The 25,124-nt window shown below is 45.7% G+C and overlaps 1 protein-coding gene across 1 annotated transcript; it reads right to left on the reverse strand.

Annotated features, from left to right (window-relative positions):
- Positions 1-6,564: 6,564 nt before the first annotated feature.
- Tnfsf15 (TNF superfamily member 15) lies at positions 6,565-24,537 on the reverse strand. Its single transcript, XM_075946279.1, has 4 exons — positions 24,214-24,537; positions 14,253-14,295; positions 13,077-13,115; positions 6,565-9,579 (listed from the first exon to the last, which is right to left on the reverse strand). Exons 1-4 carry the CDS (start codon positions 24,460-24,462, stop codon positions 9,125-9,127), a joined length of 786 nt encoding a protein of 261 aa, XP_075802394.1. The 5' UTR covers positions 24,463-24,537; the 3' UTR covers positions 6,565-9,124.
- Between the last annotated feature and the right edge of the window lie 587 nt (positions 24,538-25,124).

Below are 25,124 nucleotides of genomic sequence, written 5' to 3' on the forward strand. Positions count from 1 at the left end.
GCCCAAGTCCAGAGGGACCATTCTGGCTCCGTGGCTTTGTGCAAGTCCCTGTGCAGAGGAACCTCAAATCACTTTCTGTTTAGTAGTTGGAACTGCTCTGAGAACTTGATGTGGCCCCGAATCGAGGGGCCCAGTTCAGCCAAGTTTGGGATGACAAACACAGTCATGGTGCTGATACTCCTGTAGGTCAGTAGGCGTGGTGACCTGGCAAGCCAGAAAGGAAGGCAGTCACGGGTGGGATCCCTGCTGTGGCTGCAGTGTCAAACGGTGCTGAGTGGAAGATGCAGCCAGCCTTTGAAGACTTAGCGCTTACTCCCGAGGCTGCCATGGCTGGAGGAGCAGGGGTGGCTGTTGACAGGCTCTGTGGAAATTATGATGCTCTGGGGAGCAAATGAGATGGATGAGGCGTGCAAAGAGCTCAGCACTTCTAAGCGCTCAAACTGTCAGTTAGCTGTTGTTATTGACTACTGTATGAGAAGTCTGACCGGTGGGTCCTTTCATCCTCTCTGGATTAGAATTCTGGCTCAGCAGAGTTATTTTGGGCAAGTGAGCTTCATCTCTCAGGCTTCATTCCCCTCATCTATTCAGCGAGAAAAGACTAACTTCATAGCACTATGAAATAAGGTGACTTAGGGAAGGATTGAAGCTCAGGGCATGGGAAACGCCAGCTGTAAATGCTGGGCTTCAGGTTCAATAGTAGCCTGCCAGGATGGCATCTCCAATGATGTGGGATGGAGAGGGGCCACCAAGCCCTACTGGAAGTCAAGGGGACCGGTGGGAAGAGGGAGTTGAAGGGCTCTGTTAACACGCAGCAGCATGAGCAGACATTGGGAGACACATCTCAGTTCCAGTTACCTTTCTGTTTCCTGCACTGAAGAGGAGAAAAGTCCCCAAGCCCAGGGCCGCAGTTCTGCTTTCTCTTGGAGAAGTGTTCTCCACTCCCTAAACATAGCTGATCAAAGGAGCACATTTGAAACTCAAGTGCCAGGGCACAGACTATCCAACCCTGTTCATTTGTTTAATTACATTTTTATTATTTTTAAAACAATATAGTTTGATTATATTTAACCCCTTCCCCAAATCTTGGATGGTCCTTCCCACCTCTTTACCCACCCAACTTCATATTCTTTCTCTTTTTTTCAACACTTCCCCCTGAAAAACCAAAAACCAAACAACCAAAAACCCAGTAAAACAAAGCAAGCAAAAACTAAAAAGACTAAGCTCACCAAATTGTAATAGCAACAACAAAAAGTGCACACAAAACATGGAGTTTGTTTTGTTTGGTTAATGACCCCTGAGCTCGGGGCCTGCCCTGGAGTGTGGCTTATATATCTCTCCATTGGAGAAAACTGATTTTGCCCCTCTCACCAGGTATCAGTGAAAATAGCTTGGTAGGATTTGTGTCCATTTCCCTTTCTCCTTCTTCTCGCTGGGACTGTGTCTCGCTTGGACCTGTGTAGGCTTTCTGCATTGTGTCATAGTCCCTGAGTTCATATGTGCGCCAGCCTGCTATGCTCGGAGATGATGTTCCCTTGGAGTCACTGCCACCTCTGACTCACTCTCACAGTCCTTCAGTTTCGTTTTCAGCACTGATCACCAAACCTTTAGAGGAAGGTTTGATACAGACATCCCATTTAGGGCTAAATTTGGTGCTTGCTCTTTATCAAAGAAGGAAAGGGAAACTTAACAACCTTGGCCCAAGGCCCCGCAATAGGCAAACTGGCATACCAGGGCCTCAGACATGGATCTTACGCCCTTCACCCGTTGCACTTTGTGTGATTCTGAGCTGGAACATTAGTGCTGATTATTATTGTAATGGTGTGTGTGTGTAAGATGGGTAGACGCCAGCTCATTACTGACTGTGATTGTACTAGCTAACAGCCAGAATGGCAACATCAGTCTTTTGAGGTGGCGAATCACATCTGTCACTGGGTGTCCCCTGTGGGTAGCTACACCAACCCTGGAGAGAAGGTAAATGGCTTTGCCTCTTCGCTCTAGAGTTCCTGGAGAGGAGAGCCATTTGGAGAATTTGTTGGAAAACTTGGTTAGACTTCCATTACTATTTTTCCTCTGGAAATTGAAATGAATTTTTACTGGCGTTGGCTGTCCGTGCATTTAAGGCCAGTGATTCGTTCCATGTTACAAGAATCAAGAACAAACTGTTCTCCATCATTCCTAGGCATGGGCACAGATGAATGAGGAGGGGAAGAACCGTGAGGCTTCCCCAGGCTGGCCACAGATTTGGAGGAGATGCTTCCGACAGAGCCTCATTCCCCTGCCCTTTCGGTCTGATTACACCTGTAGAGGGAGAGATAGATTTCCTAATATGTGATGATCTAACCCTTAAAATGTCTATTTAGGGAGTCTGGTGGGGAGAGAAAAGAAGGGTGAAGGGGAGGGGGAGGAGAACATGAGGGTTGAGTTGGGGGAGGGGCAGAGAGGGAGAGCAAGGAAAGAGATATCTTGATAGAGGGAACCATATGGGGTTAGGGAGAAACCTGGTACTAGAAAAACTCCCAGGAATCCACAGGATGACCCCAGCTAAGACTCCTAGCAATAGTGGAGAGGGTGCCTGAACTGGCCTTCCCCTGTAATCAGATTGATGACTACCCTAGTTGTCATCATAGAGCCTTCATCTAGTAGCTGATGGAAGCAGATGCAGAGATCCACAGCTAAGCACTGGGTCAAGCTCACAGAGTCCAATTAAAGAGAGGAATGAGGGATTATATGAGCAAGGTGGTCAAGATCATGAGCTGGAGACCCACAGAAACAGCTGACCCAAGCTAGTGGGAGCTCACTGTCTCTGGACTGACAGCTGAGAAACTTACATAGGACCAAACTAGGCCCTCTGAATGTGTATGACAGTCTGTGGCTTGGACAGTCTGTGGGACCAGTGGCAATGGGACCAGAATTTATCCCTAGTGCATGAAATGGCTTTTTGGAGCCCATTCCCTATGGAAGGATACCTTGCTCAGCCTTCATACTGGGGTAGGGGCTTGGTCCTGCCTTAACTTGATATGCCAGACTTTGTTGACTCCTCATGGGAAGCCTTACCCTTTCTGAGGCATGGATGAGGGCTGTGGAGGAGTTCGAAGGAGTAGAAGAAGGGGAGGGGGAACTGTGATTGGTATGTAAAATAAAAATGTCAATTTAATGTTGGACACCTGGGAAATAGACTGGCGTATCTCTCTGAGTTTGAGGTCAGCCTGGTCTACATAGTGAGTTCCAGGACAGCCAGGACTATATAGACCTTGCAAAAAAATTGGCAGTTTAAGGTAGTTCACACTAATACTGACTGAGCACCAGAAGTGAGCTGGTCTACTGCTCTGATAAGTTAGCAGATATGGATTATTTATTTGCTTATTTATTTATTTCACCTTGTAAGCCCAGACTGGTCTTGAACTCAAGTTCCTCCTATTTTAGGCTCCTGAGCTTTGGGATTACATGCATGGACCACCACGCTTAGCCTGAGTTATTCTGACTGCTGTTTATGTGCGTCTCTGTGCAGAGATGTGTGCAAATGAGTGTGCGTGTAGGCCCGAGGAGGACATTGGCTACCGTCTCCAGCACTCTTTATTGCTTCTCCCGATAGAGGGCCTCTTACTGAAGATGGAGGTTACTATTTTCTCACGCACTGGGATTCCAGGTATCTGTGACTGGCTAACCCAATACCTTTAATCTAGGTATTAGGGATCTGAACTCAGGACCTACACTTGCATAGCAAAAGCCCTCTCCAGTCCTTGGTTGTTGTTTGCATGGGAGACACAGGCCCAACTTCAGGCACGGGCTCCCAGGTCCATCAGTGTTCCCACTCTATTCTCACTGTTGCAGGGATGTTTGCCACACAACCAAGCCACCGAGCTGCAGTGCCTGGCTGCATTAGTGGAAGCCAGGGGACTCACCCTGCTCTCCTGCTTCCTTGCCAGCATGGCTCAATCTGTTTGTGTTTCACAGTCCATTCTAATCACACTGAGGTATGAACAGACTGATGTATTTTTTCATATCTATGTGTGTGTTCTCATGTGTGAGGGCACATATCAGTGTGTGTATGTGTAAGTGGGGGTTCATGTTGGTGTTGGGATCTTCCCCAGTTCCTTCCCATCTTATTCATTGCAGTGGGATCTCTCGGTTAAAAACACATCTTGGATCAGTGATGCAGCTAGTCTCATCATAAAGCCTGCTTTAGTGATCCCTGTCTCACCTTCCAAAACTGGAGCTCCAGATGGCTGCCACATCCATCTGACCTTTGGGGATACAAACTCAGATTCTCTTGTTTGTGTTGCAAGCATTTTATGTATTTTTTTTTAAAGTCCCAAGAGGTTCTTGTCCTTGGATATTTATCCAGAAATAAAAATAAACGAGCTGATTGATAAAATACTTGATATAATCTGCCCATGATTCCTGATACCATTGAAGATTAGGTCAATGCCAGGGGTCTGGGCCACCACCCAGGACTATGTTAGTGTCCTTGGGCCATGCTGTTGCAGGGGCCATGCTGGTCTGAATGCCCTGTGCTGCCACCTGGGGTCATGGTGGCATCCTGGCCGGGGCTGCTGTGAGGATCATGTCTGGGTCTGTGGTCCTACTGTAGCCAGGGTCTGTGTTGATATCTATGGCACCTGATGCCACCAAAGGTCACATGGATGCCTGGGGTCTAGGCTGCAACCTGTGGCCATGTTGATGTCTGAGGGCCATGCTGCCACCAAAGCCATGCCAGTCTGGGTCTGAGCTGCCAAGGGCCATATCTGGTTCTGTGTTCCTCCTGTACGTATGGCCCATGCTACTGCAGGGGTCATAGGAACCATTCATGTTGAAATCCAAAGGTTGTGCTGAGCTGGCCTTGCCACTCACTGGCCCTGAGATAGCTGACCCCATCCCTCATTGGGAGACCCCTCTCCCCTCCCCACACACTTGGGAGAGATGACCCAACCCTCACCATGGATGTGGGAGAGCTGGCTCTGCCCCTCACCTGACAGGGTGGTGGTCCTAGTGGTCCAGACAGACCAGCTCAGTACCATCCAGCTCCACATCCAGGGACTTGGTTTGATACACTCTGACGTCTACCCCATCTATGACCTGCTGGGATATATGAACAGACTTGTCCTGGGATGATGGCAGAAGGACCTCCGTGACTTGGGAAAGCAGCAGCGGGATAATCAAAAGGAGTTTGGGAGTGGGTCCAGTGATGGCGGTGTGCCAGAGGCCTTGAACCAGACAACAGACCCATCGCAATGACCATTTTGCCATAGAGCTGCCTGGGCAAAGCTATATTCCGTGACACACTGCAACACCCATTGTCCCTGGGAGGAATGAAGAGGTCTTGGAAAGACAGAGGGGTAAGGTGAGTTTTCTGTTTGTTTTAATTATTTTTGGGGGGTTCTTTTGGGAAGGATGCTGCTGAGGTGGGGGTTGGGAGCAGATATACAGGGACTGGGAGGTGAGTGGGATTGGGGTACATGATGTGAAATTCACAAAAAATCCAAAAAGAATTGTGTTATATCAAAAAGAATTGACACAATCAAATTCCTGCAGCCTCATTGCCAGTTTATTAAATTACAACTATTATATATATTAACATACATAAATTTTCATTTATAGAGATTAGAATTCATACATGTGATGCATACTAGTTAATTACATACCCAACAACATACAATATGCATTGTACCATGGCGATGTGACGTTTTAACATAAAACATACAACCAATGAAAGCACATAGGGCTTATCACTAAAATCAGGCGAACACCTGTATGCCCTCTGAGACAAAAGAGGGGAAAATGGTGTGTCTTAATCACTTTAAGACTGAAATCATCTAAGCTCACTATTCTGTTTACTCACTACTGTCCCCCTGCGTGCACACAGCCGAGCAGAACTTCCTGTCACTGACCCTCTTGTTGTGAACATGTCTAAGTGTGACAGGTGCTCAAAAAAGTAAAAATAAAATAAAATAAAAACCCAAGCCAGCCAGCACTCCCCAGATCAAATGGAAAGGCTGCTGAGCCGGGTGTCGAGGACAGGAAGCCCAGCTCAGTCTTCACACTCTATCAGGCTCTCCGGGTGTCCGGGTGTCGGGGACAGGAAGCCCAGCTCAGTCTTCACACTCTATCAGGCTCTCCCTGCACCAAGCCTCGTGTAGCATCTCTCCCTCAGCCTGTGTTTTTTCACTTGAAGTGATGTGAATTTGGATAGAAAACTCTGCAGTTCATGTCAGCTCTAAAATCCCATGACATCTTATCTACTGGTTAAGACCCCAGAGTTGATAGTGTGGGGGAAATTACTTTTCTAGCCCAGTGGGAACCCCAGAACTCTTGGCAGAGCTGTCAGGCTTGTTATGATCGGATAGAAAGGTGACCACATGGTCATAGATCTGGAAGAGGAATCCTTTGACTTACTCCCTCTCCTGACCTCTGTGACGCAATAGCTTCTACAAAACTCTCTTTTTGCTTGACTATCTCCAGAGAATAAGCTATCACTACCAGGTAAAAAAATATCTATTTGGGGGCAGAAAATTGGTTTAGGTATAGGTACCATGTGTAAATCTCCTTACTCTTCTATAGGTAGTCAAAGATATTTCTCCTGCCTTTCTTCAATTCTCCTCTAGTTGCATCAACCAGTATCATTTGCCAAGAGTAGAGAGTGGGAAGACAGACTTCTCGGAAGACAGACTTCCAGCTCTGCCTTTCCCGTGAACAGACTGCGTCACTCTGAAAAAGTAACAGCAATATGGGCTTGTGAGTGTCCTCAAGATGGCTAGATGGAAGAGGCAACTGTGTCACAGAGCTCGGGAAGTGTTAGCAAGGCACAAGTGCGACCACTCTGAGCTAGCACAGTCACCTTTACTAAGGGCTCAGCGAATCCTCCAAAGGCTAGCAGCCAATATGCCAGAATACTGCCAGCATTCAGAGCAATGATGCAAGCTTTAATAAAATACTGAAAATAGCGCAACAGTCCCAGGACTCTAAGCCCTAACAATCAGGGGATTTTGAGGCCAGGCATATCTGCATGTATTTTGCAAGGGACAGGATATAAACAAACCTGCTCTAGAAATTAATCCTTAATGTCACAATCATGGAAACCTGATTGAGTAAGGACTGAGAGAAATACCACGCAAGAGAGTCCTGGCAATGGCCATGCCTTGTGCACAGTGAACTCGTGGACTTCTATAAGCCAAGGAGTTACTGCCAAGCATGGAATTGGAATTTCCTTTGGGGTGAAGTAGCTTGCATGGAAATAGATCCAAGAGCTCTGGCGTGCATGGAACCTAATCCGTTCCAAGAGATGGTAAAAGTTCACTTTCCTTTTTCCCACTATCCCTTAGTTAGACAACAAAATCAACCCAGAAGTTACAGCCTTGCATTTGCGTTTGGTCAAACAGACCCAAAGCCAGCTAAGGTCAAAATTCCAATGACCTATGAAAGATGACTATGCCTTTTGCTTTTGCTGGGGACATAGACTTTCCAGAGTACCTCTAGGCCATTCATACAGTTCTAGTATTTTCAAAGGTCTTTATGTCAAATTTTAAGGTCAGTAAATAGCAATAATCTCTTTCTGTTTGCTGTTTCAATGCTGGATCTCACCGTAGGGAGTTGTATTCTTACATCCCCTCTTGTTTATTTATGGGAAACTGTCCTTGCTTAGCTGTTATAACAACACTCAGGAAGAAATGCAAATCATTCTGTTATTGATTGTCCTTCTCAAATGGTGCCCATATTCATAATAAGAAAATACCAATGCATCTCAGGTCAGCTGCTTAATCAGCTAACACAGCCAGAGTGACAGAAAGCTCCACAAATGATGGAGGTGCCAATCTGTTAGGATGAGTGGATCCGAGACTAAAATAATTTATTTCTCTATCCCCAGGGCAAGTAAGTCCCAAATAAATGCTTATGGAATCTATTTGAGTTCTGTAGCTTTTTGAGAAGCATTTAACCAGCAAAATATTTTTCACTAAACACATGCCCTCTTTCCCAAATCCTTGAATATATTACTTTATCTTTGAGGACCAGTCTATTTTCTATTTTTTTTTTTAAGTTTTAATTTAAGAGGAGATCCTGTTACATAGCCCAGACTTGCTAGAAAATTACTACTTAGGCCTGGTTTTCCTCAAACTTATGACAATCCTCCTGGCTCAGCCTCCTCCATGCTGGGATTAAAGATGTGTACCACCACCTTTGATGCCGCCACATGTTTTTAGAAAATATGCTTTCTTCATCTTGCTTTGCACAGCAGTGGCTTCATGTTTGCTGTGGGACCAGTACCTTGGAAACAGAAGTGCTGATTCGAGTCCAGTTAGGAATGGTTGGTCATGCCCTTCTGGACAGTAACACACACACACACACACACACACACACACACACACACACGCACGCACGCACGCGCACACACACATGCACACGCTCACATTCGCACATTCACACAAATATATATATGTTATATATATAATATGCATATTATTTAACAAACTCAGTAGAGAAAATTTGAGTTTCAGTTTTCCGCAAACAGGGGCAAAATGAATACCTGATGGGGGAACTTCCAAGAGCCTCAGGCATCCCGAGATGCCAGAAGATCCCTGTCTTGGATAAACTTCCAAACCGCCCAGACCAGCCATGGGCAGCTTTGAAGGCCCTTGATACAAGGTTTGGGTTTAGTGGAGGAGGTGAGCAGATCATTTTGGCTGCTCTTGTGTCAGTCCTTACAGTAAGTCTGTGCTGCTCGATGCTCTCATACACCATGGGATAGGTGCAGGCAGAACATTCCATTCTCCTTTTCTGACCATGGAGCCAGACTAGAGTCACTGATGAAGCATCCTCAACTAATCAATGAACAGGAAGGAGAACATCTCAGAAACATCATGTCTGGAGAGCAGTAGATCGAGCCATTGGAGATAGCTATTTTAATTTTGAAAACCCAGCAGGTCTCTAGCAAACACGAGTTCTTCTGAGTTTTCCATTTACTATTTCAGTCCAAAACATATAGAGAGAATCATCTTGGGCTCCTAAATTATGTAGATAAACCTCTGTCCCCATCCTTGATCCCCTACACCCCTGATTATAGTTCCACATGAGCAAAGAAAAGTGGGAAGTAGGGGTCAAGGAGGCCCTACATGATTGTGGTTGTTTCCCCTTATAGCAAGAAGGCGCCAAAGAAAGTTTTATCTTCTTTTGTGTAATCCACCAAGGAGATATCACTGACATTAACCATCAACCTGTCCCCTTCTTCCAAGGAGAACATAGCCCCAAGGTAGAGGGGCTGAAACCAGTTGCTACTTATTTCACACACAGACTTGGTTCCTGTGAGGAGGTGGGAGGGCTCGGGGTAGCTGTCTGTTACCTTGGTGATAACCACGATGATGAAGTCTGGCCTGTTAGGTCGTCTTCCTTGGTTGATGTTGCTACACCTAGATGTGATCCCTCGGAATGTGATCTGGGAGTAAATGAAATAGTCTCCGGACTCGGGGATGACCAGAAATTTGTTGGTATAGTTCATCCTGTTCTTGGTGAAGGCCAAGCCTAGTTCATGTTCCCAGTGCAGAGCAGGAAACTGATTTTGCAGATGTGGCCCCGGAGTTTGCTTAAGAACTGCAAATACAGGAGAGAAGTTTAATTGGCACAGGTCAGGACCCATGGCCTTTGATAAAGTCTTGTCCTCTTTTCCTGTTTCCTTAGTGTGTGTGCATGTGCCTATGTGTTTGTGTTGTGTCTACATGTGTGCATGTGGAGGCCAGAGATAGAAATGGGGGGCCCTCCCCCTATGTTTTGAGACATGGGTTTTCACTGAGCCTGGAGTTCACTAACTTGAGCAGATTGGCTGGCTGGAAAGTTTTGGGACCCACTTATCTCTGTCACTTCAGTGCTAGGGACACAGGCATGAGCGGTTGTGCCGAGATTTCTCAGTGGTTGCTGGAGATTCAAGCTGACGTCCTCATGCTGCAATGCAAGCACTTTTCAGACTTAGCCAGCTTTCCAGCCCCTGCTTTCTGCATTCCCTTTCCTTGGGATCTCTAGGAGCTTATGTACCTCGTCCACAGTCGGAGCTGTGCATTCCTGAGAATTGAAGTTTGTGTCCTGGTGTGGTCATTCATTCCTGGCTCATCATCAAATGTTTTCTTATTCACAAACTATTGTTCTACATGGATGCAGTGAAAGTTAAGAAATCCCTTTGTTCTTCTGTGCACCTGAAAAGAATCTACCGCTCACAGCTTGCTTACCCAGGACAAATCCTGACACCAGACGGTCCCAGTCCTCATTCTGGGGCCTATGAATGACGAGTCCACCCTGTTATCCTCACTGGCCAATTGGCAAAGACACATGTAGAATAATTCTTCCAGGTCCCTCAGCTTTGCCTACCCTCAGCATGACTAGCACCCACTGTCTGGAAGACAAAGCTCACTTTGAGCTAAAACATTCTCAGATTAGCCCTGATTATCCTCCTTTTCCATGCCTGGTTCATTCCAGCTTTTCCTACCCATTCTACACAAGGAAAAATCCTTTTAACTTAGCTGGAGAAACTGGCAAACTTTATGTCAAAGCCTGCTCCCAAATGTAATATTTCCATCACTATACCAACATTCTTACCATACACAGTCTTGAGCTTATCATTCACCCCAATTCAGGAAATGAAAATATTGGGGGAAAATAGCAACTGCTGAACACACAGTGTCTTTTCTTTGCACATTTCCCCAGGTAATATAGTAAAACTCTTTACATTGTATCAGGTGTTAATAGCCGGAAGTATTTGCCTTGTATCAGGTGTTAAAAGCCGGAAATACTTGCATTTTATTCGGTGTTAAAAGCTAGAAGTATTTACATTGTATCCGGTGTTAAAAGCCAGAAGTATTTACATTGTATCTGGTGTTAAAAGCCAGAAGTATTTAACATACACCGGGAGGAAAAGTGCAGAGTTTGTTACTGCTCCATCATTTTTATGAGGGACTACATCATCCAATGATTGGACTGTCTGCTGGAGATCCTGAAAACAGTTGCCCACCAATATGGAATATATGACTGCACTCTCCTTTCTCCGCTTCTCCCTCCCTCTAGAAAAATTCCTTTTGTACACGTGCCATCTACAGAATCTAAAAATCCTAAAATCTAAAAAAGACAAATGCTACTCATGAGAAGGACTAAAGGAGGTGTAAAATCCACGGCTATTGGGAAATGCACTCATCTTTTCTGGCATTCTGTTTCAGACAAGCTCTCTTCCAAAAGGAGGAGGGGAGGAGGAATGGAGAGAGGGAGTGGGAAACGGGAGGGAGGGAGGGAGAGAGAGAGATAGAGAAAGAGAGAGAGAGAGAGAGAGAGAGAGAGAGAGAGAGAGAGAGAGAGATCAACCTTGTCATTACGTCACAATGTTGTGGTCCAATGTCACAAAACAGGCGGTAATCAATAGTGAATTGCCTGAGGACATTCTGGGACTAGAGACTCAGAACATTTTGGCAATTCCTCTCCCACACTGCCAGAGCCAAATATACTTGTGGGACGGAAGTTGGGCTCTGGGCTGCTTGGGCCCAGTACCAACTCTGATTCTGCACCATGCAAACCTCTTTAATCAACTGTGCATGTTTGCTTTCTCTCTGCACCTCAGTGTCTCATCTGGAAGTTGAGGATTGGGCTCTTTTAGAGCCTTGTTCTGAACATTAAGTGGACATAACCAATGTGGGCATTTTATAGATTAAAATAAGCCAGGTACAGTTGAGCTTGTTTTTTTCTGTTCAGATAAAGCACCATGCTTCATTTAGACAGATTAAAGAGTAAGCCTGTGCTATTTAATATATTTCATATGTTCTTATGTCTGCTTCACTCCTAATTCTAATTAAATTAAGCATATTAGCTGATGTCTATAGTTAAAGGAAATGGATAGAACCAAACTTGTTTCAAACTACTGATGTCAAATAGGATAATTTACAACAAAACTATTACTATTAGAGACAACAAAAACATCTTAACTGCCTCTAACTGCTTTGGAAACTCACAGCAATCACCATTATGTACTGACACTATAGTTTGTGGATAGCTTCTGCCTTAAGGAACAATTCAACAACCTGCACATCCAGTGGGTGACCAGAAACCTAGACTCTGGAGCTTCTAAGGTATCTTTCCCATTGCTGACTGGACTAGGTTTTCTTTTGCAAGCTTGGCACAGTCTTGAGTGGGTTTGAACTCATCTAGTCTCTACATTAAGTGGCTCTTGGAAAGCTCTGGCGCCTCCTTATAGACATCTTTGTGAGTCACATCTGCTGGTAGTTTTCTCTGTGGATGATGCGGTGATTGACATGCTTTCTCAGATGATGGATAAACCAGTCCCATTGTGTCTCTAGAGAGGCAACCCTCATAGCACTGAGTGCAATAAGCTGTATTAGTTTAGCGGCAGTCAGACTTGGATTAGAGAGCCTGCTGCAGTGAAAATCGTAGCCTAAAGAAGCAAGCTTAACTTTGAACTCTTCCACTGCGTATCTGTCTGACTAGGAACATGCAAATCATTGTCTGAGTCTGAGTTTCCTGAATGTTTTCTTCATGTGTGTCTATGTGTGTGCTTGTGTGTGTGTGTGTGTGTTCACCTGTGGAAACCAGAAGTTGCCACTGAGTATCGTCCCCTGTGGCTTTCCACCTTCATTTTTGAGATGGACCTCACAGAGTATGGAACTGTCCAGGGAGCTTCTGGGATCTGACTGAGCCTGTACCTAGCACTAGCACTGTAGGTACCCAGGCTTAGAAGCAGCAGCACCTACTCACTGAGCTTGCCCTCCAGCCCCTTCAAGTCAATCCAGAAATCTTTCAGCCATTATGAGAGCCAGAATTACTTGAGGACACAGAATGGAGGAAAACCACTTCAGGATGGCTGGGTGTATGTATGCCAGGGAAAAGCAGGACGGACAGGCAGAAGGCCGACTGAAGAGTACCGAGCACCAGAGAGACATGGGTCCTTGGTTTTGTCACAGGGAAGAAGAAGTTACTCAAAATCCTTGATTGTCAATTCTGATGCCCGTTCAAAGCCACCACAGTGAGTTTTGGTAATATGATGAAGGAAATCTCAGGCCTATGGCCCTTGGTGTTTAAAGGAGTACAGGAAGTCTTACTTGTCAGGTGCGCCCTTGGCTTGGCTCTGGGAGGCGTATCTGTAACGAAACAAGAAATATGCTTTGAGTAAGGCTAAGAGAGTGACGACAGCCCCTGTGGTGAGAGAGGAGCATCGGCCCCATGCCTTGCAGCTCAGCTCCATGTGTGTTTGGAATGGCTATGGTGTCTGTAGGATGCACCACTGGGGACATGGGAGACTCGGGAATAAGAGTCTTGCGTGCAAAGGACTTTGGGCGAGTTGCCTAGCCTGGACACTGTTCTGTCTCTGAGATGGGCACAGTAATCTCTACCTTGAGTACTGTGTTTACGTGGTTGCTGGCCCCTAGCCAGGCCTAATAAAAACCACGCTGATTGTTCTGTGAGGGCCAGTTGACTTTTCATATTCATATCCACTGAAGTGTCTGGATAACTCAACAGAGAAGGGATGGGGGGAGAAGTAGGATCCATTCTGTTGCTCCATGACCTTGGTGGATCCTCTTCCCTTTCTGGGCCTTTTTCTCATTAGTCTTTAAGAAGGAACTTATAATTTCATGTTGGCTTTTGTATTAAAGTTAAACATGTTCTATACTATAGGATCTATAGTGGTAACGATGATTCTATTGTATACTTTTGCTTCTTTGGGAACTGTTCTCACTCCTTAATCGGACTTGATTAATTTCATCCACACTTAGCTAGTCAGAAGGATAACCACAGTCAGAGATGACTGACTGTAGACAGCTGGAATGATCTGTCTGAAGGCTGCGTTGCCCTGCATGTCTGTGAGCTGCAAGTTTAGACTCAGGCCACATATCATGCATGTAGTCAGAACACATTTTTGGCTTCCTTTTTTTAGGGGGGGGGGATTCGAGACAAGGTTTCTCTGTAGCTTTGGAGCCTGTCCTGGAACTAGCTCTTGTAGACCAGGATGGCCTCGAACTCACAAAGATCCACCTGCCTCTACCTACCAAATGCTGGGATTAAAGGCGTGCGCCACCACCGCCTGGCAGCACCACCATTGCCCGGCCAATTTTGCCTTCTTAATGATGGGTGAGGAGCCTCACTATTCTTTCAGTCTTTCTGCATCCCTTGGCTTAGCAATGTGTCAATTCAAGACCCACTCCCAATTACTTTCATCCTAAAACTATAAGAAATGCCCTTATTTCCCCCAAGAAAAGGCATCAAAAATGAACACTTACAAACTGGCTGTGGTGAAGGTTCACAATTTTGGTTTTGTATAGCCTGTTGAGAAAGAAAGATACAGTTCAGTCCTTACAGCCCTTCTTACCTCAACACATGCCCAGATGCTTATAGACTTGACTGTCTAAGCCTTGATGCTCTCCTGGGAGGAAAACAGCATTGGACTATCTCAGTTGGTGGGGATCTTACATCTCAGCTCTGCACTTCCTTTCTAGAGACCCCCGTTGTCCTCCTCTCTTTTATCTTTATCTTTTAGCTTGAGGGTTTTCCCTGCTGTATCCTCAGAATCCTGTCATTTCTTGTAGTAAACCAATAGTGGGAGTTATTTTATTTTTGCCACTTTATTTTGAAGATTTGAACTATTTTTGTATTGGCATATACTAATTGTGCATCACGGAGAACTTCATATATACATTCTCACTCAAGTACACATATCATATACTTTGACAATATCCACCCTCTTATATTCTGTTCTTCTCCTCTTCCAAGCTGTTCTTCCTTTTCCCAGATTATCTAGTTTTTAATTTCATGAAATCCACCCCTCTATAGCTATATCTATATCATCTCTATACAGATGATTGAATATAATCGAGGATCCGCATATAAAAGAAAACATGCAATATTTGTCTCTCCAAGTCTTAGGAAATGATCCAGTCAAAGGAATAATGGCTATATTCCCTTTTCCTTCCCATCAGTCTCGCCACTCTTCCTGTTTCCACAGAACTCAATCCTAATTCATAAATCGTTTCAGATTTCCTATGATAGAGAAAAGGTAGTTGCCTTGGCATCAAATAGATATACATTTGGATTGTGGTTCTGTCTTTTATCAATGATAAGATCTTGTGGAAAACACCGTTCTTCTCTGGGTTTAGTGTACCCATTTATAAACTGGGAATACTAACACTACCAAACCCAAGTGATGCGCAGCGCTGAGGAGAAGATCTAACAAGAAAATGCCCCAATCAACTCAAAGATTATGTGGAAAATACAAGACTCACAGGCCTGAGTACAAGGCCCAGGAGCAAGCAGGCCCTCAACTCACTAGTCATAACTCTGGCCTTTCACACACTTACTAGTCATAACTCTGGCCTTTCACACACTCACTAGTCATAACTCTGGCCTTTCACACACTCACTAGTCATAACTCTGGCCTTTCACACACTTGTGCACCTTCCCAAGCCAGTCCTCTAGCATGGACTTCTGATCTGTGTCTACAACTAAAAGTCTGAATGTGCACATGTGTGTGCACGTGGTTGTGTCTGTGTGAGTGCAAGGGAACAGGCTCCAACACAGGAGAGAGTGCACCAATATGCCCAGGCCCTGCTTACTGCTCTCTGGGTCCCCCTAAAGCCTCCTGGCAGAGCTTCACGCCTTTGGTTTCTTCCTTTCATCTATGTCCTAGCTCCTCTCTAGAAGGCTAACTAGAGAGAATTCTATTATGATTAAGATTCTACTATGCTCATAATCCTTTGGTGGTTCCTCATACACTTCATGATATGTTCTATATTTTTAAGAAATTGCATTTTATTTATTTTTGTGTAGGTATGTGTACGCACAGTTCAGGTGTGGCAAACTAACGACAACCCATACTGGTCTGCTATTTGCTTTCCCATGAGGGTCCTTGACTCACTGAGCCATCTCTCCGCCTACACCTGTCGCTTATCCTGACATCCTGTATCCCACTGATCGCCTGTCTTCTTAACTGCTTCCTTCTTTTTATGCCCCCGTGTTTCCAGCTGTAAGAGTTTGCCACAGTGCATCAATCAAAAGATTTAAAAGTACAGAGAATTCGGCTGCTGATTATTTATTATAAGTATATCCAGTCTCATGAAACACTCTATAATAGTTGCTGTTCACATCCCCATAGTGGCAGTGGGGCTTGTTGAATATTCTATATACCACATGAGGTGGAATAGCATGTTAACTCTGGTCAGGTGACTTACAGCTTACAGACAAGCTCCTGATGTCTTGGTCCAGAAGTCAAGAGGGTAAGCAAGGTGGCGGTGGGGACAAGCTCAAGGTTCACCGAACATGAAACTGGTCTAGAACTGTGAGGGGAGTCAGTCTGAACAGATGCTTAAAGGTCCTGACAGGTCAGCCAGATGAAGGAGGAGGAATAGCCACACTAGACATGCTATCAGCTTGTGCAAGAATAAGGAGGCCCAATCGCACATGGGGGCAGTTGGAAAATGGCAATGCTTCCTGCTAGGGAATGAAGACACTGCATATTCACCCAGGGTCTTGGAAAAGCCTAAACAATTGCTGGGCAAACTGTCCCACGTCCATAGTTTGCTGTCTTGAGATGGAGACACACCTAGAAGTGGTTCGGTTTCTATCTGGTACTTGACTTGCTATGGGCAGAGTTAATAAGGGAATTTGTTATTTGGTGAGGCAGGAAGTGGGAAGTGAGGTGCTCAAAGAGTACTGGGGAGATCTTTATTGGATCTCCTCCTGGTAAATAAGAAGTATACCTGCCTTAGTCAGATTCCTCTTGTTTCATTTACTTCTCTGCTGAGAAACCATCATTCACCCTGCTTGTGCTGTGTGAACAGACTCTCAGGGCAGGTTTTAGAGCATTCCTTTTTGATTAAGAGTCCCAGGACTGTGAGCAGATATCTGGGATATGCACACAGATTCCTGATGGCTCTGTTGGGTTTTTAATTCCTTGAACACAAATTTTATTTCCATATATGGTTGGGATGCATGGGGTTTTAGTGGTCCAGACTGCCACTATCTACATGTAGAGTCTGAGCTGTGCCCTGCTGGAAGGTGTTGAAGACCACACCATCCCAAAATCTGCAGGCAAAACAGGAGCGGGGACTCTATCTTCCTTTCCTTTACTGCTGTGGAGGGGAAATAAAGGTTCACGAGCCAAGCTGCCCTAATGCCTGCTTTCCAGATAGCTCCTGGCAACACCAGGACACTAGGACATCTTTCTTATCCTCTCAGCCTGGTTTCTTCTGTCTCTTCTGGGTGACTTTGGGGTACTTAGAAGATGACAAGTCCAAAAGGCTGCTTCTTTACTCTCCAAATTCAAATGGACCCTGGGCATTTCCCTTTAGCATAACTTCTCAAACCAAGGACTGAGAATCAGGATCCAATTTTATTTATTGTGACAATGCTTTTCCTTCTAGGAGAATTTGCTAGGCAGAAGGGCTGGTCTGCTCTTAACCACCCTGTCCCCAGTGGCCAGGGAAGTGCCTGTGTTTTTACTGGATTATGTAATCTACAAAATTAGCAGATTTCCAGACCTTAGGAGGACAGAGGCAAAGAGGAACGAGCGCTGGAGCACAGTTCAGATTCAGTGACTAGCCAGTGTTTCACACCCAGAAATCTGGGAGAGAGATAATTTTGGTGAGATTAAAGCCTTTTATTCTTGGAAGATTCTCAGCACGTAAACGCAAGTGCTGTTCTTGCACATGACCCAGGCTCAATTCCTGCATCCGCATGGCTCACAGCCAGCTGCAGCCACACTTTCAATGGATCTGGTAGTGTCTTTCACCTTCTTGAACACCAGATATGTGTGTGGTATACATGCACACATATAGGCAAAACACTTGTACACATAACAAAATAAATGTAGCAACAACACCAACAACATTTGAGCCACTTAGAGCTGAGTAGTCATGGCCTGTTGATACTACAGTCTCTAAAGGGCCCCTAAAGTCTGTGTGGAACACAGCTGGGGCTCTGGAAGTGTTTGTTGAAACTTGTAAGGGTTGGCCAGAAACCAGAGTCAGAAAAAAACAAAAAACAACAACAACAACAAGAAAAAAAACAAAGAAAGCAAATGTGCACGCTCACGAACATACATCTTAGTGGGACAGTGGTGTGTCCAGGACCTGCAGTTTGCTTTAACCCTTGAAATATTATTAGTAATTCCCCCACTAATCTCCCGACCTTTAATTATTACAGGTTGCAACATTATCACTATTTTATGATTTTCCTTCTTTCATTGATTGTTTTTTCTTTTTGGTATGTTGACTAGTAGTGACTACTGGCTCAAACTGACTGTGTCCTTTGCTGCACACATTTCTTGACTGAATCTACTTTTTTAAGCTAGGCAGAAGAAAGGCTGTGGGAAGGAGGACATGCCAATTAGCCAAGTGTTCCTTCTTGCTGGCCTCTGCACTGGGCCTTGGTGTGTAAGCCTTTTAATAGTCTGAGCACGTTGAGTTCATCACTGGGGTTTAGAGCCTTCACAAAGTCAAAGGGAGGGAGGGGCCTGGGATCTGAACCGCTGGATCAAATTCTTCCTGGGGTACACCAGGGCCTTCTACACATCGACAGGGAATACCAGCAAACAGCTTAGCGGTGGGTTGGTCTTTAGATTTCCTGGCATTTCTCCAGAAAAATTCCTGTGAGTGTTTTTAAAGTAATGATCCACTTAGCCTCCCCTCCCACCTGCTGTGGTCACCTGCTCTTGTCTATCCTGTTCACAAACAGGAAGTTATATCCATGTCTTGCTGTCATAATAGCTGCAATTGAAAAGATATTCATGCTTTATGACCTGCGACACGTCCCACAGCACATCTAGGAGAAATCAGGGCATGTTAGGCTTCCTCTCTTTGTGTATCTTCACAAGCATCAATCCCTCTGGAAACGGCTTAGTTGATCTCATTTGATTGCGTCATCCGCTTCCTTGGCCTGGATCAGGCATTTGTAGCAGAGTAAATTCGGAAATCCCAACTTCAAAATTCTTGGTTCCAGATCCTGGCACAGCAGCTGACCTCGAGATTCTTTGCTGGCAGGCCTATCCTTGTGGCTCAGGGAGGCTGCACTTAAAATTGCTATCAATTCATTTCTTTTCCTTCTTTCTTTGGGCCCTAGCAATACTGTGTTGTCTGTGCCTTCTTTGGGCTTTTATTGCATTGTCTATAAACAGGAGCTGCCATTGGCTATGTTTTATGAGAAGCAGTGGATTTAAGATCCTGTATAAGTTTAGGAGTGGCGTTACTCCTTTCCCCAAACAGACACTCTGTAGGCTTGGTAGATCAAGAGTTTGCTATGAATCAATAGTTTACTATGAATAGTTTGATAATGCCAATGTGTGAAGAACCCTCAGCTTGCTGTTGTTCATTTGTTGTGTGGCATGGGGCTTACGCTGTGCAAGGGCTGTGGTGTCTGGTAGCATACACTATTGGGCTGGGTGAGGGCGCAGGAGTTTGCCAAGCTAGTATGGTGCTCACTGTGGTGCAGGCTCGCTTGAGGGAGTGACAGTATGGCCTGTGAGGTGACCTGCAGCATGGTCTTGTTCTGCCTTTGGAAGTACCACTGGCGTCCCTGGCAGCTGCTCACAGCAGGGGTGACTCCACTATGGGACAGACTTTGACACACCTCTTCCATCTCATCTGTTTGGGTCTTCTAGACAATGCTGGGGATTATGGGTATTGCCTACCTTCAAAACAAGAAAAACCTTGGGAAGATAAGAGTCCTGTCCAAGGCAGAGTGGGTAGGGAAGCCCTCCGGTGAGCATCCCGTCTTTGCTTATAGCTTTCTGGATGTCTTGGAGTCTTGCAGAACTCCCGCGACAGTGTGAGGAAGAAAGTGGACTGAGAGTCTGAGGATCACGGAAGGCTGATAAATTGCCCAAGTATTTTATCTTCCTTTCCATCCAGAAAACACCAAGTGAATGTTTTTGCCAGGTACAGTTGGTACCTTTCCAGGAGGAAATAGAGCTAGCATTTATTGATCATTTAATGTGTTCCAGACATTTCTGCTATGTGAGGTACAGAAAATAGTGGAAGCTTGCAGGAGTAATCAGAAAGGTGGAGAAATGAGATTAAAAGGGACTAGCAAGAATGTGAGGAGAGTCTGGGAGGACAGCCCAGAAGGTGACAGGCTGAGCAGGCAGCCCTGCTACACTGTCCAGGCGATTCAAAACACAGAATCTGGTACCAGTCTGTCTATGCCTGGCATGGGGCCAAGAGGCTCCAGCATCTTCTCTGCTGGAGCTGGGGGAGGATGAGGACACACAGAGCCAGTGCACCTGTTCTGGAGCGGTGGAACAAGTCAGGGCCCCAGAGGATACTGAACTATGGTCAAATCAACTGACACAGCGGTTTGAGGGGAGAGGTTGTGGTGATGGGCAAGACTGTAGTGCAGAAGGGAGCCCTGAGACATTCTTAAAGCCAAGAACTGCTCCACAGCACCCAAACCTGCTCTTTGTCCTGCAAGGGCAGATTCCACAGCAGGTAGGGAAGTTGTACTCTGTGAAGTAATCTCCCAGGCAGGGAACTTCCCTGCTCAGCATGATGGTGTAAGCTTGCTGTTGGCCAGTTTCCACAATGCCAGACATACCCTGTTTCTAATTATCCACATTTTATACAAATGCAAGCAGAGGCCACGGGAAGGGAGATGACAAACTAGCTAGTGGCCAGTGTAGAACCCAGACTAGGTTTGAGATTTCAGTGACTCATGGCCTTTCCAAAATGCAAATCAACCTAGCCTCCCATAAATCTGAAGATCCTAAAACACTGCACTGCCTCTATTTTTTTTTTAAATAGGGAACACATCACACTTTCTTCAAGGAATGTTTATAAGCATTTTCCTCCTTCGCTGGCTCAGCCACCTGCCTCCCTTTCACGTCAGCAAGAAGCTCTGCTTTTCAGCCTTTCCTGGGCTACTCCACGCATTTATAAATGCACACATGCAGTGGAGCTCTTCCAGGAACAAAACATCTGCTATTGTGTCTGCTGTGAGTCGCTTGGCTCTTTACAATGAACTGTGAGTGCTGGGCTGTATCTGCTGCCCATGCATATCAAAGAGCAATCTCTCTGCTCCTCTGCGACCTCTAAGTCCATTGCCTGTCAAGCACATCTCATCTTAGTTTAAGGATTATTCAATTATAAAAGTATTTCTTTCTCTTCAGCCTTTCCAGAGGGGGGGGGAGATAGATCTGGGTTGGCAGACAATTTTGTTTTCAATTATATTTCCTCAGCTTAAGAGAGCCAGGCCACTTCTCTGATTCATTCATATTCTCTCTCTCTCTCTCTCTCTCTCTCTCTCTCTCTCTCTCTCTCTCTCTCTCTCTCACACACACACACACACACACACACACACACACACACACACACAGAGTCCCAATTTCCTGCCAAGCTAGGCGTCCTTGGTGGGTGATTGTGAGTGTGCCATAGGTTTGTGAAAATCCTCACTGGGCTGCCGTGGGGTAGCAGCTGTGACCTTCCTCCATGGCATTGCGGAAGCATTTTTTCAACTCATGGTGTGACATCTAGAACCCAGCGCACTGCCGGACTGTAGAGCACGGCTTGGGCTGTCTGGTTTTAAGCTTGGATCTGCCTCCAACTAGAGAAATTGTGTTGGAGAAGTCTCCACCCCCTCAGATGCCTATCTGCAAAACAAAGGCTTCTGCCCTGTGGCCAGGCTAGGGAAACGCTGTAGCACAGGCAGGCGGAAGTAGCTTCTTTGCTTTTCACTGGCACACAACAACCTTTAAGCTTTTTGAGACCCAAGGTCAAGTTTCCCTCGTGGTTGTTAGGTGCCTGGCTTAAAGTGGTAAACGTATCCCAGGCTCCTGAGCATGCCATTCAGCCACATTCCGGCCATGCAAAATGCCCCTGCACTTGTCTTATTAACATGCTGACAGAAACGCCCCCTTCTGACTGAAGAAGAAACAGTTCAAAGACATTTAGCAAGGAGTCTGTTTCTCACTTGGGCACAAATGGCCAAACTGGAGTTTAAGCACAGGGACCTGAGAGCCATATTTTGACTTAGTTTCCGCTCCCATCTCTGCCCTCCTCAGTGTGACTCCTTCCTGGCCAGCCTAGCCTCTTGGCATGGCTCCTACCTGGCTTCTTTGTGCCCTGGTTCCCACCCGAGTCCTGTCAAAGGTCTAAAGAGGAAAATGGCCAATGTTTCCTGCTCCCTCTGTCCACCCTTTTCTTGGTCCAAACTTTTGCATTTTCTAGTCAGGTCCTTTCCAAGGGTTAGCTTCCTTCTAGATTCCTCTAAAACGTTGGTTCTCAACCTTCCTATTGCTGTGACCCTTTGATACAGTTCCCTCATGCTGTGGTGACCCCAACCATAAAATTATTTTGTTGCTACTTCATAACTGTACATTTGTTACTGTAACAAATCCATAGCACCCCGCACACCCACCCCAGCTTCACCCCCTTCTCTTTTCTGTTTTGCTGCACTAAGATGTCCTATAGCCTGGCTAAACAACACCCTCAAGCATCCTGTGTACCTCCCCCAACCCATGCCCCGTTGTCAAAGAGACTGTTTTCTTTGTGATGGGATGGGAGGTATTAGGCTAGTGTGGTTCAAGTCTCAAGCACTTGAGTAGGGGAGGCAAGAAGGGGATTCTGAGTTGTTGCTATTTGTGATAACACTTTGTGCCCTCCTTGATGGGTCTTTCTGTCTGGTCACTTCCCCTGCCAATTCCCTTTCCTGGACTGCAGCATCCACTGGTAGCCTAGGTGACCTTCTTTGGCTTCTGCCAACATCGGGATTACAGACAGCGTCCTGGGAATAGAATCCTATTGTATGTCGGCATCCCTTCAGAGTCCAGGGAGGCACAGGTTGCTGGAGGCCACTTAGTAATATTTCGTTCAAGACAGCTGTCCCCTTCTGGGTGGAGAGTTCCCTGAAGTCTCTTAGTCATGTGTGTGTGTGTGTGTGTGTGTGTGTGTGTGTGTGTGGTGTGGTGTGTCTGGGGTCAAAGCCTGACCTCCCATTTTCTCATTCCCTCCAGTTCTCTTCTAACCTAAGCAGCCTTTCTGGTCTACTTGTACGTGTCTGCATCTATAAGCCGTGGCACGTGGCTGCCGCAATCACTGTTGAGCCTGATGGCACTCCAGCAGGAGTTACACATTAGCCACGATGTGGAAATTGTCCAGGACTGATTAGAGACCAGGTTTCCAATTAAGCTGCCCATTTTCTCCTTTATAGTTGAATTCTTGGGACTAAAATTTAATCAGCCTTTACAGAGCATGCGGGACATTTCCCCCTAAAGAATAGTCGTTGACTTTTCAGATCCTTCCTAGGGGTTCCCAGGACTCCTGGTCTCCTCCTGGGCACCTGCACCCTCACTCTCCAAACTCCAGTCCCACAGCCTTTTGGTAACAGCTTCTCCAGGGAGACCTTAGCCTCACTAGGTTCTTAGCTGAGCAGTGAAGAATATTTCTAAACCCAAGAAGGGGAACTGGTTAAACAAATTTTAGCCTATACATATAGGAACATAGTACAGTCAACCATACATCAAAGTAATCATACATATAGGAACATAGTTCAGCCAGCCATACATCATAGAGTTCTCACACATATAGAAACATAGTACAGCCAGCCATATGTCATAGTAATCACACATATAGGAACATAGTACAGCCAGTCATAGTAATCACACATATAGAAACATAGTACAGTTAACCATACATCATAGTAATCCCACATATAGGAACTTAGCCAGCCATACGTCATAGAGTCAATACTGTAGAAACAAAACATAGGTTCACACTATGTAGGAAGCTCAGAATAATCCCATTTTATTAAAAACAGAAAGGAATTATGTACTTTAGATAGTTAATAGTTTTCACCTCTGAGGATTTATGAGTAAGGCTTTTTCTTCATTTCCTTGCCTGTGACTTCTATTTCTTTCACCTCAACAACCGTGAATTATGTAAAACAATTTAAGAGCCTTTTGTTTTTAAGAAAAAGGAATGTTTCCAAAGTATCAGTACACTATGATTGTAATTATCTTAAAAAATGGACTGTGGAGTTGTTCTTGTATAAACATGGGATGAAACAACTCAATTCCCTGGAAATCCAGAGTTAAGAACCAGATGGGACCTTTCCATCTCTCACCCTCCCAGTCTGTGCTTTCTCTGTACAGGGAAGCTGGCAACACTGTCCAGGAACAGTTCTGACATAGGCCCCAAGCTGGAATGAGTAGCTGCCTGGAGAGAGTCCACTGATTCCCTAGGCAGGAGCAAGCGTACTTACCCGCGGCATACAGTCTCTTCCCAGGGCCCCGGGCTGGCTGACCATCAGGAAGGTGCTAAGTCCTGCAACCGTGAAAACTGACAGCAGGCAGCAGATGAGAGCCAAGAATGCTTTGCTCCTGGTAGCTGGCCTGGCTCTGCCCTCTGGCATTTCCACTCTGACTGCTTCCTCGAAGCCCAGCCCCAGCTCCTCAGCCATGCTTCTGCTCTCCTGGAGGCACTTCTGACTGCTGACCAGAGACCCCCCCATTAAATAAGGGAGTAGCTGTCACACTGGGTGAGTTCATGCTCTGCTTCTCCTCCCCTTTTTACTCCCGCCTCCCCTGATGGCTCTCTCCAGCCCGCCCTGCCCGGCTAGGGAATGTGCCGCCTACAACAGAAACCAAGTTGGGTTTAAGGAAAAAAAAAAGAAGAAGAAGAAGGAGAAAGCTTTCCCAAGCATATTTGTATACAGTATGCTCATGTGATGTGCTCTTTCCTTCTTTTACAGAAGGGAAGTCAGGAAAGTCCCTGGAGGAGGAGATCCAGAACGCAGCAAGTCAGTGGGTGGGGCGCATTAAAATGTACCTGCTCCCTGCGCTGGACTCCCGCCAGAGCTGTACTGAGGAGTGTGTTCCTCCTGGAAGTGAAAGTGAGGGCCTGGGAGGTATGTGGCTCGCAGCAGCAGCAGGAAATGGAAATCACGTTTACATCAGTCCTCTGCCAATTGCCTCTTAACCTTCCTGCTCTGACAGCAACTCCCTGTCATTTTACAGATGACAGATGGAAACGTGGAGGTTCCGAAAGAGAAAAAGGTACCTGCCCTAGGTCATGCTGGCAGCAAGAGGCAGAGCCAGGATCATGCCCATTCTAAGTTATAATCTGAGATTACCCATGAAATGTAAGGATTTGTTTTTGTTTTTGCTTTTAAAG

The sequence above is a fragment of the Microtus pennsylvanicus genome, chromosome 13, assembly GCF_037038515.1.
Source record: "Microtus pennsylvanicus isolate mMicPen1 chromosome 13, mMicPen1.hap1, whole genome shotgun sequence".
Taxonomy (NCBI): domain Eukaryota; kingdom Metazoa; phylum Chordata; class Mammalia; order Rodentia; family Cricetidae; genus Microtus; species Microtus pennsylvanicus.

Bases quoted from the DNA above. Each gene is read 5' to 3' on its own strand.
- Tnfsf15 (XM_075946279.1), bottom strand. From the start codon at position 24,462: ATGGGGGGGTCTCTGGTCAGCAGTCAGAAGTGCCTCCAGGAGAGCAGA. The intron at 13,116-14,252 runs GTAAGTGTTCAT...GTTTCGTTACAG, and splicing joins ACCTTCACCACAGCCAGTTT to ATACGCCTCCCAGAGCCAAG. The intron at 9,580-13,076 runs GTAAGACTTCCT...CTGTATTTGCAG, and splicing joins GCCAAGGGCGCACCTGACAA to TTCTTAAGCAAACTCCGGGG.